Source organism: Eupeodes corollae, chromosome 1, assembly GCF_945859685.1.
Source record: "Eupeodes corollae chromosome 1, idEupCoro1.1, whole genome shotgun sequence".
Classification (NCBI taxonomy): domain Eukaryota; kingdom Metazoa; phylum Arthropoda; class Insecta; order Diptera; family Syrphidae; genus Eupeodes; species Eupeodes corollae.
This window is the reverse complement of record NC_079147.1, coordinates 64977896-64993469: the sequence shown is the minus strand read 5'-3', so window position 1 is coordinate 64993469 and position 15574 is coordinate 64977896. Positions and strand designations below refer to the sequence as shown.

The following is a 15574-nucleotide window of genomic DNA, read 5'->3' as shown; positions in this document are numbered from 1 at the left end:
TCGATCCTGAATGGATGATTGTTGGTGACGATGTTTCTGGGAATCTAGATAATAATAGTGCTTCGGTGGGCTTGGTGTTGCTGGCCACTCAAATATACAGAAATACGTACTTTGTAGTTAATCTAGGTTTTTGGTTTTCGTTTAAATCACATTCTGCTTACAATTGTTACCCCTATTGTGGCTTTCTAAAAAAGAGAGAAACAAACCAAAATTAGAATTGAGCTTAATCTTTTGGCGCTATAGCTGTTAAGGATTATTTGAAAGTAGATTTTGAAAATACTCACATTTTGAAAATTTGATTTTAAATTCAATATTGTCATTTTATATGTAAATGATCGTATTTATTGAATAGAAGATCCGATGACACGCAGGATAGCTGTGCGTCGTCTTTAATACCTTTATGGATGTTTTGTGTAGTTATTTAGAGGCATTTCTGTGACAATTGTCACTTCTTTAGGTCGCTGCTCATGATGTTGAATACCAACACTACTACCGCATCCTCCACCTCCTACTACACCACCACCGCCACCACCAGTATTGCCGCCCTTTTCGCCTTTCTTACGTGCAGCTTTCTGCGTTTTTAGCTAAATTAATATTTTAGAAAAAAAGAAAGACACATTTTTACAATTTCAATACCAATATTAGTTTTCATATCAATTGTCAAGATTTGAACTATATTTACACGGTGTATTGTCTCTTCGAAATTCTGATGCGGTTCCCGTTTGATTGTCCCACATTTCATTTTTTCCGTTGACTGAAAAAAAAAATTTTAATTTGTAAACTATTTATTTATTTATTTGAAGATTGTATTTGAAAGTGAAGAAAATCAATAAAACTTAAAAATGTCTTATCGAAAACTTAAAACCAGCCTTGCGTGATTAAATGTATTGTACTTATAAAAACCATTTCAATAAGATCATTTCTGGTACTTTATATAAGAAATAAAATAGCGACCTTATTTTTTATTTAACTAGTTACTGTTTTTTTTTATAAAGCAAACTATTTAAAGTAATAGAAATTTCAACTCATTCTCAAGTTCTTTTTTATTTAAAAAGCATGAATAATTTTTGGAATAAAATAACCAATTATTAAACTTTTAAAATTGTATAAGTATTTCGATTTCTGTAATTAAAAAAATATTACGTAGGACTAAAAATCTTTTCAAAACTTTTTAAAAAGGTAGTAAATCAGTTTGAAAATGATTTTAAAACAAGGTTGGTTATTTTTAATAAAACGTTAAATAATTGTATTTTACGAGTTCAAGAAAAAAATGTCTGATTTGTTGGACAATAAATTATAAAAGTACATTTGTTGAATTACAGATAGAATCCCAAAAATCGCAACGAAGAAAACCCAAAAGTCTTAAAATAATTAGTGGAATAGAAATTAAGATTTGACCCACACTGAAAACCCATCGGAGCTCAACTGTAGATATTTCTTACTTTAGTCGAAAACAATTGATTGAACAAATTTTAGTTGACTTCGTATTATTATATTTTGTACAAAATAACTGTTACAGAAAAAAAATTTCAAAGGGACAAATATTTGTTTTATTTTTTTATAAAAAAAAAGTGTGTGAAGTTTCTTAAAAGTCATACCAAATTTATTTTACGTCACAACATATTAACTACATTTAGGTTGGAGTTCTTGACTATATTGATTTTTGAGATGATATTTGCGGTCAACAAAATGTTTCCTTTTTTTCTTCTAAAGTGGTATGGGTGGCTTTGTTTATTTTTGGGATTCCATAATTTAAATAGTACAGTGGAATTCCAAAAAAACGATCAGCAGACTTCCCACAACGGATTCAGGCTCATAGACTTAGCTGCAGGGCGAAACGTCATGGATGTCTGAACTTTCGGAGGAGCCAACATCGACTCGGACCACTACCTCGTTGTAGCCAAGCTAGCATTTCGGGTTTCTAGACCCAAGGCAAAACAGGAAGATGCTGAGAGAAGGTACAATGTCGAACGGCTACAATCGCAAGAGATCGCCAAATCCTTTTCTGACCGAGTTACAAGTAACTTCTCTCGAAGTTCTCTTCTGCCAACACAGTGTATCGAATACCAAAGAAGCAGGCTATGATGTTCTGGGTTTGATGAGGAATGTCGGCAGGTAAATGCAGCCAAACAACAGGCACGCAAAATGGAACTGCATTGATGGAAGAGAGCTGCTCATGAGCTCTACGAGCAGAAGAGGCGAGAGGAACACCGACTTCTCAGAAGGTAAAAGAGGGGGCATGAGAAGCGTACGGTCAAAGATGTTGAGAGGTTTAAAAGCAGGAATAAAGTTTGAAAGTTTTATGAGCATGTGAAACGGAATTCACAAGACGAAAGTAGAAACATCATACCGCAGTCAATGCTGAAGATATGGAAGAACCACTTCTGCAGACTGCAGAATCCAAAATCCGCTGTCAGACAGGATGATCCATTCAATATATATGAAGAAAGCCACCAATCCCGTGCTTTGGACTTAGACGAAGTAAAGATTGCCATCTCTAAGCTGAAGTCTAACAAAGCCGCTGGAGCGGATGGCTTGAATGCCGAGCTCTTTAAAGAAGCTGGAGATAAGTGGGTTAGAAGCATTCACCAACTTATCTGTAAGATATGGTCGGAAGGAAGCATACCCGATGAATGGATCCTTAGTATTGTTTGCCCGATTCTGAAAAAAAAGTCCCTCTAAACTGAACCAACTATAGAGGCATCACTCTACTTAACATCGTTTACAAAATCTTCTCTGCCGTAATATATGAACGTCTGATGCCCATCATCAACAACCTAATAGGTCCTTATTAGTGTAGTTTTAGATCAGGAAAGTCCACTTTCTATCAAATATTCACATTATGGCAGATCCTGGAAAAAGCCAAGAACAGCAAATCGACACACACCATCTTTTCATTGATTTCAAGGCCGCATATGACAGCATCTACAGAGACGAGCTGTAAACATCCATGTCTAGTTTTGGCATCCGTGCCATACTCGTCGGTTTCTGCAGAAAAATTCATGCTGCCCCCGTTAAGGATGGGAACAACTTAACAGAACATTACGATGTCAAAAAAGGTTTTAGACAAGGTGATGCGCCGTCATGTGATTTTTTTAACATTGTGCATTGTGAAAGAATAGTGCAGAGCTCAAATGTCAACACTAGAGGCACTATCTTTCAAAAGTCTGTCCAATTACTAGCATATGCTGAGATGACATTAACATAATCGGAAGAACTTTTGTGAGTATTGAGGCAGAGGCGGCAAAAATGGGTTTAGCGGATAATGACTGCAAAACAAAGTACATGCTGTCATTAAGAAAGGACATACAACACCGAAGTCTTGGTCATAACGTCACCATCGAAAGACGTAACTTTGAGCTAGTGAAGGACTTCGTCTACCTAGGCTCCCCTGTAAACGCAGAAAACAGCACCCTCGCTGAGATCAAACGAAGAATAACTCATGCTTACCGCTTTGTCCTCTCTCGAGGGACCAAAGTGTCGCTATATAAGACCCTTTCATTATCATCCCCGTCCTGCTATACAGTACAGAAGCATGGACTATGACAAAAGCGGATGAAAGCACCTTGGGTCAGTTCGAGAGAAAAGTTCTTATTGTGATCTACAGTCCCGTATGCATCGAAGGGGTGTGGAGGAAAAGATGGAACTACGAGCTGAACGGGCTGTATAGCGACGTAGACCAAGCCAGAAGAGTAAAAGTCCAACGACTTAGATAGCTGGGTCACGTAGAGCGCATGGAAACCAATGCTCCGACCCGGAAAGTCTTCGAATCTACACCCATAGGACAGCCGCAGATCAGATGGCGCGAACAAGTGGAAAGTAACCTCACCCAACTTGAAGCGCGAAACTGGAGACATCCAGCTAGGGACCGAGCTAGATGGAGAAGTTTATTGGGTGATGCCCTAGTTGACTAAGGACTATAGAGCCACCTTAAGTAAGTAAGTAATTAAAATCAGGTATAAATTAAATAAAATCCAACGTTCAGCTAGCCTATGTATAAGCGGATCGCTTCGAACGACCCCATCGTCGGCACTGAACACCATACTCTACCTGACACCTCTTGAAATTTTTAGCAAACAAATAGCTGCAAGCTTTGCTATTCACCTGAAAGCTTCTTTGCAGTGGACTAACAACAACATTAGCCACTCCGTAATTCTTAGGTATATAGGAATCAATTCCAAAGCACACACACACCATTCCCCAACTGAAATTCGACAGAAACTTCCAGATTTCTATTACCTTCTAGATCTTTCTGGAAGGATAGAACATTCTTGGAGGATGAGTCAATCCATTTTTACACAGATGTATTTAAAAACAAAAGAAGTGGTTGGTGGAGGTGTGTAGTCTGAACGACTGAAATTAAGTCTCTCATCCCGCCTTCCCAACCATTGTAGCGTGTTCCGGGCGGAACTATTGGCGATAAAAGAAGCCTTGTCTTGGATTAAATAAAACGTGATATCAACATCTGATATCCGTATTTTCTCAGATAGTCAGGTCGCTATAAAATCCCTGGACGCTGTCCCTACAAACTCTATAACAGTCCATAGCTGGAAACTACTCTTCACCTTCTCTGTACATGCCCTGCTCTGGCTCGAAAACGCAAGAATTACCTAGAAGAATTCTACTATTAAGAATTCTACGATCTTAACGATCTAAATCATATCAGCATTATCAGCCTCTCACGTTTCGTAAGGTACTCAAACTGGTTCCATTGAGCTTAGGAAGAAGCCTCAATATTCATGTGGTATCACAATGGGCCAATAAACTAGCCTAAGTGTGTCCGTTTCCATCATGGACAGCCACTTAAGCCTAACCTAAACTATAGCCTTGTGACCATTTCAAGCATCGTCAATGGTCAGAATAGTGACAAGTAATGGTTATACTGGATGATCAATTTTCATCGATGGGGTACATTTTCACCTGAGTGGATTCGTCAATAAGCAGAATTTCCGGATGAGGGCGAATGATAATCCAAGAGTGATTGTTAAAAAAACAATGCATCCACAATGAGAGACTGTTTGGTGAGGTTTAGGTGCTGTTGGCATCATCAAGCCGTATTTTTTCCAAAATGAGTTTGGTCAGGCAGTAACTTTGAATAGTGTTCGGTATCGTGAGATGATAACAAACTTAACTTAACAACTAACGAAACAATAGCTCTTTTTTGCAATAAGGCCATGTGATTTGACATTGTTGGACTCCTTTCTTTTTGGTTATTTGAAAGAAAAGGTGTACGTCAATAAGCCAGCAACAATTCAAGAGCTAAATGATGAGATAATTTAGTACATTAACGGCATAAAATCTCAATTTTGCCTTAGAGTCATCCTAAATTTGGATCATGAATGTAGGTTGCCACCGAAGTCTCGACTGGCGATGTTATCATAATGACAATAAATTCTTCAGACTTTAAATTTTATTTTATTTTCTTATTCTCTATAACCCAACAAATTTCAAAACTCATATATTTCTAATATTTACTACCTTATGTGAAATAAATATTCATCTAATATGAACTGATCCACAAACTCTTGTAACCAAAATAAATTTTAATATTCTTTTCTTCTAAGATAATTGTTATAAAAAATAAATCAATAAATTACTGATTTTTTTTGTTAGGAAAGAAATCACAAAGAGCAACAATTATTTCACAAAAAAGATTTGTTGTTCTATTTTACAAAAAGAACAAACATTCCTTTTTTCATTTAATAATTGATTTTTAATCATAAAATCAAACCATTCGCGTCCTTTCTTTAGCCAGATTTGTTTTGACTTTTTTTTACATCCACAGTGAACAAGGATATTAGTAGTGAAAATAAGAGAAATTGGAAATTTCGTGCCTCATTAAAATTTAAACGAATCTTTTATTGCAATATTCTCTCCAAAAAAGACCACTGTACTATACATATAGAACCAAATCATTAAAAAAAAGGACATAAAAATGAATATCCGTACTCATATTCACCTTTTTTAGATAAAATTCCACTCTTCTCATATTCTCCTTCATATAAAGGACTCTTGAGCAAGATTGTGGTCTAGTCTAAGCTAAAGTGCACAACATTTCCGCATTGGACCGTGTATTATGTACAAATTGCAATTTTCACCCAAAGGACATGTTTTCATTTTTGTGTTTTTGTTTTTTGTGTTATTTGGTGTAACCAAAAATATAAAGGACTCAACAAATTGACCAGAGTCCTTTGGTGACATTCTATAAGGACAACCAAAACAAAAAACTCATTTCAACCAAGTGGACTTAAAATGTTGTCGCGTCGCGCTAAAGTAATAAGCAGTTAGCACTTCAAAACAAAAAACCTTAAAGGACATTACCCACACTGGTAAAAGAAGAAAAAATTCAAAAAGAAAAAAACATCCCCCAAACGTCAATAATGTAACAGAGTATGGCAGAGCACCAGCACTAGTAACGTCGTCGTCTTCAAAAAGGACTTAAATCGAGAGGAAACAAATTTAATCTTTTTTTTCGTCCTTTTAGATGTTTTTTTTTATTTTTATTTGGTGAAGGAATTTTAAAGAAAATTCACCTGAGTGATTTCGAATATTTACGTAACGAGTACTTAAGAAGAATTTTTGATCTACTAAAGGAACAAGTTGAATTTCTTGTTTCAAATTGTTCGTTAATTTCAAAAGTTTTGAGTTTTCATGGTAAATATAAAATTAATTAAGTATGAAAATAATTCCAAAAATACTTAAAAATTGAAATATACATTAACATTTTTAGAAACATAAAGTTAACGACACTTTTTAGTAAAATTTCAAATATAAATGAATAATTTAAAAAATGATGTTCAAATGGCGGGCATGTGCATTCAAGAGGACATAAGCGTCCACAGGTTTTTCTCAAAACCCACCTCTGTCTATCAACTCCTACTCTCACCTCCCCGTGGTGGACATCGGGTCCTAGTACCTCAACTCTAGATTTGGTTCCAACCCTAGTGGAAAGTTGTTGTTGGCAGCAAACAAGAGAGGATGGAGAGTTGTTTCTACTAAGGCACCTCTCCTTATCCAGGCGGCAGGTTAGGGGTTGTGCCATATCGGGGTGACTTCCTGGCCAGGTACAAAATATATTTAGTTGCGAAGCACCAACAAGCCTCAAAAACGGACGAATTCACTGTTGACAACCCACGCAAACGAAATAAGGACAATGAACTTCAAATCTGAACGTGGAATGTAAGGTCCCTTAACAGACCACGTGCAGCCGAATAATTAGCGGAAGCCCTAAACTGCGATATATACAACGGCGACTGCTACCGAGAACAAAGACAGCGTCTATTTGGGTGTGGAGAAAGATGAAGACACCAAAGACATATTCTTCGAGTTCTTAGACAAGACAAATGAGCAGTGCCCTGGCTATGACATTAAAATTGTCTTATGAGATTTTAATGCCATGCTAGGAAGAGAAGACATCTTTGGTGCCATAATCGGGTGGAACAGCCTGCATGACACTACCTCCGACAACGGATTCAGGCTGATCGATTTCACTGCGGGGTGAGACAATCTGGTAGGTAGTACGTAGTTCACACAGTTCACACATCTCAATGTCCACAAGGGGACATGGAAATCTGCTGATCAATCAACCGTTAACCAGATTGACCACATTGCGATCGACACACGACGTTTCTCCAGTATCCAGGATATCGGAACATTTCGAGAGGCCAACATTGACTCGGACCACTACCTCGCTGTAGCCAAGGTACGGCTACGGATATCCCGATCCAAGCCAAAACAAGGAAGTGAGAAGATTCGACGTTAGACGGCTACAATCGCAAGAGACTTTCATGTCCTTTTCCGATCGAGTCTCTAATAACCTCTTAAGGAGTCCTATGCTTCCTGCATTATGCATTGAAAACCAGAAGCAAAATTGCCTTGCAGCCATCAGAGATGCCGCCTCTGAAGTGCTAGGTTTCACACGGGAACACAGCGAAACCCCTGGTTTGACGACGAATGCCGGCAAGCGCACGCAGCGAAACAAGAGGCATACAAAACGGCGCTGCACAAAAGGACTACAGCTGCTCACGACCTCTACGAGAGAGGAACACCGGCTTCTTAGATAGAAAAAAGAGAGCATGAGAAGCGCGCGATCGAAGAGATAGAGGGATGTCACAACGGGAATGAGGAACGTAAATTTTACCAAAAGGTAAAAAAAACCTCCCATGGGTACCAGCCACATAGTGTTCCCGATACATAAAAAAGGAGACCCTATAAATTGTGCCAACTGCAGAGGCATCAGTCTCCTTAACATTGCGTATAAGATCCTCTCTGCCGTATTATGTGAACGTCTGAAGCCATTCGTCAACAACCTGATTGCTCCTCATCAGTGTGGTTTAGACCAGGAAAGTCCACTATCGACCATATATTCACACTACGGCAGATCTTGGAAAAAACCCAGGAGCTTCAAATCGATACCCACCATCTCTTTATCGATTTTAAAGCCGCGTATGACAGCATCTATAGGGAAGAGCTCTACCGAGCAATGTCTAGTTTTGGCATCCCTGTCAAACTTATCCGTTTGTGCAGAATGACGATATAGAATGTACACTTGTCTATCAAGGTCGAAAAAGATCTTACCGATGCATTTGATGTCAAAAAAAATTTTAGACAAGGCGATGCACTGTCATGCGACTCCTTCAACATCGTTCTGGAAAGAATTATGCAAAACTCAACCGTTAAGACTAGAGGCACTATCTTCCAAAGGTCAATCCAATTACTCGGATACGCAGATGATATTGACATAATTGGAAGATTAAGGCGTGATGTCAGTGGATCGTTTTTGAGCATTGCTACGGAAGCGAAGAAGATGGGTTTAGTGGTCAATGAGGGCAAGACCAAGTATATGCTGTCATCAAAAAAGGAACGAAGACTTCTTGGACAAAACGTCACCATGGACAGCTACAACTTTGAGGTAGTTAAGGACTTTGTCTAGCTAGGCACCGCTATTAATACAGACAAAGACACCAGCGCTGAAACGAAACGAAGAATAACTCTTGCAAATCGCTGCTTCTTTGGACTTAGAAGGCAATTGAGAAGTAAAGTCCTCTCTCGAGCATGTAAAATCACCATCTATAAGACACTCATCATCCCGGTTCTCATTTATGGCGCTGAGGCCTGGACCTGGATGAGAACGTCTTAGGATGCTTCGAGAGAAAAATTCTTCGGGTGATTTTTGGTCCCGTACGCATAGATGGAGAATGGAGGAGAAGATATAAGGACGAACTGTACGGGCTGTACAGCGACACTGACCTAGTTAGCAGAATTAAAGTCCAACGGCTTAGATGGCTAGGTCATGTAGAGCGGATGGACATCAATGCTCCAGCCCGGAAGGTCTTCGAATCCAATCCCGAGGGACGGCGCAGTAGAGGAAGGCCGCGACTCAGGTGGCGCACGCAGGTGGGAGAGGACCTCAACCAACTTGGCGTGCGAGACTGGAGACAGCTAGCTAGGGACCTAGCTGGCTGAAGACGCATGTTGGTTGAGGCCCAGGTCCACCCGGACTGTAGCGCCACCTTAAGTAAGTAAGTAAGTAAGTAAAAATTAAAGATTTTTTTTTAAATTTTGAAAATATAAACTGCAATATTGTTTCATGCAAACAAAGGATATTTTTAAACATTTTGGAATAGAGTTCATCTAAGTATTAAGGGAAGCTGCTACCTTAAAAATGTTTATATATTTACTTTTAACCATTTTTTAGAAGAAAATGTCTGTTTTTGGAAAGTTTTAAATCTCAATCTTACTCGTTTTTGAGTTGATCAGCTTTTCATCTTAAACAAATATATGGTACTCGGTATACTCTCAGAATAGGAAAACTCCCGAAACGTGTCTTCTACACAAATTCTATATTTTAAAAGTTTGAAAATTTAGTTGCTAAACTGATAAAATTCGAAAAATATAGGGTTATCCATTTTGCAGTTTCAATTTATATTTTTTATTTTTAAAACCAGCTTCATTTGGAATTTCACCTACATCCACATAAAGGCCAACTCATACAACAACTGAAGCCAGCTGACCACTCACAATGTCGTAGATAAGTTGAATGGGTGCTTGAACACCCATTAAATCCCCAAAAAGTCACTATTTGGTGGCCTCTTTGGTCCGGAGGTGTGATTGGACCTTTTTTTTTCGAAACAACTGTCACCATCAATTCGGAGCGTTATGGCCATAGGATAACCGATTTTTTTTGCCTGCTATTGAAGAATACGACTTTGAGTTTAGTGTGCACAAGATGGTGCCATATGCCACATGGCTTTATTGCAAAAGACATTTCCTGGCCGCGTAATTTATCGTCGTAGTAATATCAACTGGCCACCAAGATCATGTGGTTTGACACCGCTGGAATTTTTTTGTGGGGCTACACGAAAGACCGTGTTTATGCTGATAAACCTTCAACTCTTGAGCATTTAAAAACCAACATTCGTCAATTTATGGCTAATAAGCCACCCAATATGCATCGAAAAGTCGAAAATTACTTTAAAATAATCGATGCTTCCAACAAATCGCATGGTGGTCATTTAAATAATGTAGTGTTACACACATAATGTCAATCTCAAACTTTATAATATAAAAGAAATATCCTTAAAAAAATATTGTATAAAGGGTGGTTTTTTCGAGGTTAGGATTTTCATGCATTAGTATTTGACAGATCACGCGGGATTTCAGACATGGTGTCAAAGAGAAAGATGCTCAGTATGCTTTGACATTTCATCATGAATAGACTAACTAACGAGCAACGCTTGCAAATCATTGAATTTTATTACCAAAATCAGTGTTCGGTTCGAAATGTGTTTCGCGCTTTACGTCCGATTTATGGTCTACATAATCGACCAAGTGAGCAAACAATTTATGCGATTGTGACCAAGTTTCGCACTCAGTTTACTTTATTGGACATTAAACCAACCACACGAATGCGTACAGTGCGTACAGAAGAGAATATTGCGTCTGTTTCTGAGAGTGTTGCTGAAGACCGTGAAATGTCGATTCGTCGCCGTTCGCAGCAATTGGGTTTGTGTTATTCGACCACATGGAAGATTTTACGCAAAGATCTTGGTGTAAAACCGTATAAAATACAGCTCGTGCAAGAACTGAAGCCGAACGATCTGCCACAACGTCGAATTTTCAGTGAATGAGCCCTAGAAAAGTTGGCAGAAAATCCACTTTTTTATCGACAAATTTTGTTCAGCGATGAGGCTCATTGCTGGTTGAATGGCTACGTAAATAAGCAAAATTGCCGCATTTGGAGTGAAGAGCAACCAGAAGCCGTTCAAGAACTGCCCATGCATCCCGAAAAATGCACTGTTTAAAAATAAATTGGTGTGGTTTGTACGCTGGTGGAATCATTGGACCGTATTTTTTCAAAGATGCTGTTGGACGCAACGTTGCCAAAAATGGAAGAACTGAACTTGGTTGACATGTGGTTTCAACAAGATGGCGCTACATGCCACACAGCTCGCGATTCTATGGCCATTTTGAGGGAAAACTTGGGAGAACAATTCATATCAAGGAATGGACCGGTAAGTTGGCCACCAAGATCATGCGATTTGACGCCTTTAGACTATTTTTTGTGGGGCTACGTCAAGTCTAAAGTTTACACAAATAAGCCAGCAACTATTCCAGCTTTGGAAGACAACATTTCCGAAGAAATTCGGGCTATTCCGGCCGAAATGCTCGAAAAAGTTACCCAAAATTGGACTTTCCGAATGGACCACCTAAGACGCAGCCGCGGTCAACATTTAAATGAAATTATCTTCAAAAAGTAAATGTCATGGACCAATCTAACGTTTCAAATAAAGAATCGATGAGATTTTGCAAATTTTATGCGTTTTTTTTTTTTAAGTTTTCAAGCTCTTAAAAAATCACCGTTTATGTGTTTTAGTTACGTTTAATTTTAAACCTGCAAAATAGATAACCCTTTTTTAAATACTAATTTGTATTTTAATTTTCGTATTATGTTTAAAAACTAACTAACTAAGCCAACTTTGAAAATATGCTACTGATTTTTTAACTATTTTTCTTTTGGTGAAATTCACCTCATTAACCAATTTTGACCAAGTAGTCGTCGTCATCGTCTATAGTATTGAAAAAACAACTTTAAAAAAAAGAACTTAATTTCTATTTAATACGGAACGACAGCTGTGAACAAATGGAATCCCGTGCAACCTATACCTAGACCAACACACCCCCCTCCACCCCTTCTGATAAACTGCCCACACCACCCCACGCTAGGGCAACCTTTCATTTCGATTGCGATTGCGGTGCTAAGAAGCCAAATATATGTAAAAAAATGTCCTGATGACTTGGCAGGAAAAAAGAAATCGGAAAACAAGAAGGTCCTGCAGTCGGTAAAAAGGGACATCATTATAATGATTCTGTTTGAAATTTTTATTGAATGGAAAATCACAAAAAAATAAATAAAATAAAAATCACAAAATAAAAGACTCGGGGACAGTCGTTCTCGTCGTTGTCGTCATCGTCAAGTTGAGGGTGAGAGACAACAAAAACTGAAAAACTGAAAAAAAAAAAAAGAAAACGTCTTTTGCCCCAAGGACAGATTCAGATCCTGTCGTCTTTATTAATACGAAAATATCTGAGCAGGAGGATAGCTCTCTCAATGTTACTTACTTTTAATTGCATTCCTTCCGTCTGATTGAGCTCATCGCCGCTCTGTCGTAGCCCATTGAGGAAACGAGCAAAAACTGTCCGTCTTTTGGCCTTGTTGCGTCCCTCTGGCAATGGCAATGTGATGCGATGCAATGCAATGGGATGATGATGATGGGGGTCGTTACGGTTCGTGATGAAGGTACATTTATATAGAGATAAAGTCCAGATGGTATGATGGTAGAATATTATCAAGACCGGCAGCGGGCACAGACAGGAAGACAAACATTAAAGTGAACCTCTGTTTGGCAAGGCGGTTCTTTTATTTTCATATACTTCAGCCCGCGGTGGCCGCCACCCCACAGCCAAGCGATTCTACTCACCTGTTGCTGAGAAGTCGTAGAAAAAGTTCGTCCTGTTGGTTGAGTAACTATGTTGCATGCCATTCAAATTGGCAGCGGATTTCGAGTCAATTGCACTGCGAGCCATTCGGGCGGCTAGATCGCTCTGGGCAAAGCTGTAGATTTCGTTCTCTTCACGATTCGAGAGACAACTGGAAGGCTGTGTGATTGCAACGAAAAAAGGATAAAACAAGGAAGATTAAAAAAGTTTTGTCACCGTCATCACACAGAATGCTGCAAACACTCTTTTTAAAGTAGCATCATCAGCTGTGCGGGATGATGGTTGCATGGTTGTTGCTCATTATCATCTTACCAAATATTTTCCGGGAACATAAAGTGGTTGACTGTGACTGTTGGGCAGGTTTGCTTGATTACCAATGCCTCCACGATGTGGGCGGGTTGTTGTGAGGCCAGCTGCTATTCGGACGTGTCGTTCTTTCCACTTGGATAAGCGGACTTTTTCGATCGCATCCAAAATGTCTTCGTATGGCAGTGATATGTGTTTTGTATAATGAGACGCTAATCCTTCGAGATATCCTCGTTTACCTTCCTGGAAAAAAAATTACAAAGTCATTGCAGCAAAGGTGTTTCTTATATCATTATGTTTTTTTTTTTGTAAGTTGTATTTTAATTATGGATAAAAAATAATTACGGTATAATGAAGTCAACTCCAAAAAAAGCATACAAAATTCAGAATTCGTGAGCCGTGTTTGTTTGTGTTTAATAATAATGAACTCTAGAAAATGTTTGGATGATAACTTTTTACAACTTTAATTTTCAAAATATACAAACAAAGTCCTTTAAAATAAGCTAGGCTGGAAAATTTGGAATATATTTAAATTTCTTGATTAAAAGCATTCCATTTTTTAATGGTTGTTTGGAATCAAATTTTAAGTTACACAGTTTTGAATGGGAAAGGAAAAAAAGGATAATTTTTGATCGGTTTAGCTATTAGTGAGACTTAAGGCATTGCAAAAAATTAACTTAGATATTTGTTTCTTTTTTACAGTTTTTAACCCATCAAGTGTTAAAAAAACCAAGACATTCTTAAAATAAACCAATTTGAACAACAAACTAAACAAAAAGGCTGACAGGAGATCAAAGATATGTTCGGTTTTAAATAAGTGAGATCTTATGTACAGTGGTCGTGAAAATAGAAGTGAAAGCAATTTTAAATAAGGTAGATTCGTACTTAAAAAAAAACTTGAAAAAGGCTAAGAATTTCAGATATTCCTCCGTATTTGTCAAGGATTGACTTCGATATCACGCTTTGCGCTAAGTCTACACAGCGCCAAAAAGCTATGACCTAAATGTCATTGAGCGCGGATGTAAGAATTTGAAATAGAAGATTTCAAAAAATGTCATATGTACTGATATAATCATAAAAATCTTTAAGAGAAATAGCAGAACATCTGATGCATCTGCTGAAGTCGAAAATTAAGTTTCTTTAATGCCGAAATGATTTTAACATTTTTAGATTCTCGTCGTGGATCAACGAAATATTGATGTTTAACTATTGTAGTTAGACATTGAGTTCTAACGAAAACGCACATTTTGGTTGTAGACTTTTGTATATCTTCTTTTGAGTTTTTGCTCAATACAGGTTGAAGTTCTTAAGAAATGATGTTTTTTTTCCTGTAACGTTAAAAAAATAGACAGTGTAAACTTACCTGAACCATCAATCTTATTTACATTTGTTTCAAAGTAATAGTGGTATATATTTTTAGTGGAATCTAAGGATTGAAAAAGGATTGATTTAAAAGGAAACGTCGTTAAGACTTTCTTTGTGAATACGCCTGTACTTCTCCAGTGGAGGTAAATATTTCCGATGTAAACATTTACTATTAAAAATTTCTTGAACAGGTAGATAGATAGATAAACGGTGATTTTTTAAGAGCTTGAGAACTTTTTTTTTAAAAAAAAACGCATAAAATTTGCAAAATCTCATCGATTCTTTATTTGAAACGTTAGATTGGTCCATGACATTTACTTTTTGAAGATAATTTCATTTAAATGTTGACCGCGGCTGCGTCGTAGGTGGTCCATTCGGAAAGTCCAATTTTGGGTAACTTTTTCGAGCATTTCGGCCGGAATAGCCCGAATTTCTTCGGAAATGTTGTCTTCCAAAGCTGGAATAGTTGCTGGCTTATTTGTGTAGACTTAAGACTTGACGTAGCCCCACAAAAAATAGTCTAAAGGCGTCAAATCGCATGATCTTGGTGGCCAACTTACCGGTCCATTCCTTGAGATGAATTGTTCTCCGAAGTTTTCCCTCAAAATGGCCATAGAATCGCGAGCTGTGTGGCATTAGCGCCATCTTGTTAAGAAATACGAAAAAATACGGTCCAATGATTCCACCAGCGTACAAACCACACCAAACAGTGCATTTTTCGGGATGCATGGGCAGTTCTTGAACGGCTTCTGGTTGCTCTTCACTCCAAATGCGGCAATTTTGCTTATTTACGTAGCCATTCAACCAGAAATGAGCCTCATCACTGAACAAAATTTGTCGATAAAAAAGCGGATTTTTTGCCAACTTTTCTAGGGCCCATTCACTGACAATTCGACGTTGTGGC

General features: G+C 38.0%; 1 protein-coding gene across 1 annotated transcript in view; it reads right to left on the bottom strand.

Moving 5' to 3' along the window:
- Nucleotides 1-291: 291 nt before the first annotated feature.
- The window catches only part of LOC129939803 (uncharacterized), a 74355-nt gene continuing 59072 nt past the window's right edge, over nt 292-15574 (bottom strand). The window contains exons 2-7 of the mRNA XM_056047962.1: nt 13312-13548; nt 12981-13158; nt 12622-12725; nt 683-754; nt 524-584; nt 292-451 (exon numbers count right to left, since the gene is read on the bottom strand). Of these exons, the coding sequence (XP_055903937.1) occupies nt 399-451; nt 524-584; nt 683-754; nt 12622-12725; nt 12981-13158; nt 13312-13548 (705 nt within the window). The 3' untranslated portion in view covers nt 292-398. The remainder of the gene's footprint in view (nt 452-523; nt 585-682; nt 755-12621; nt 12726-12980; nt 13159-13311; nt 13549-15574) is intronic.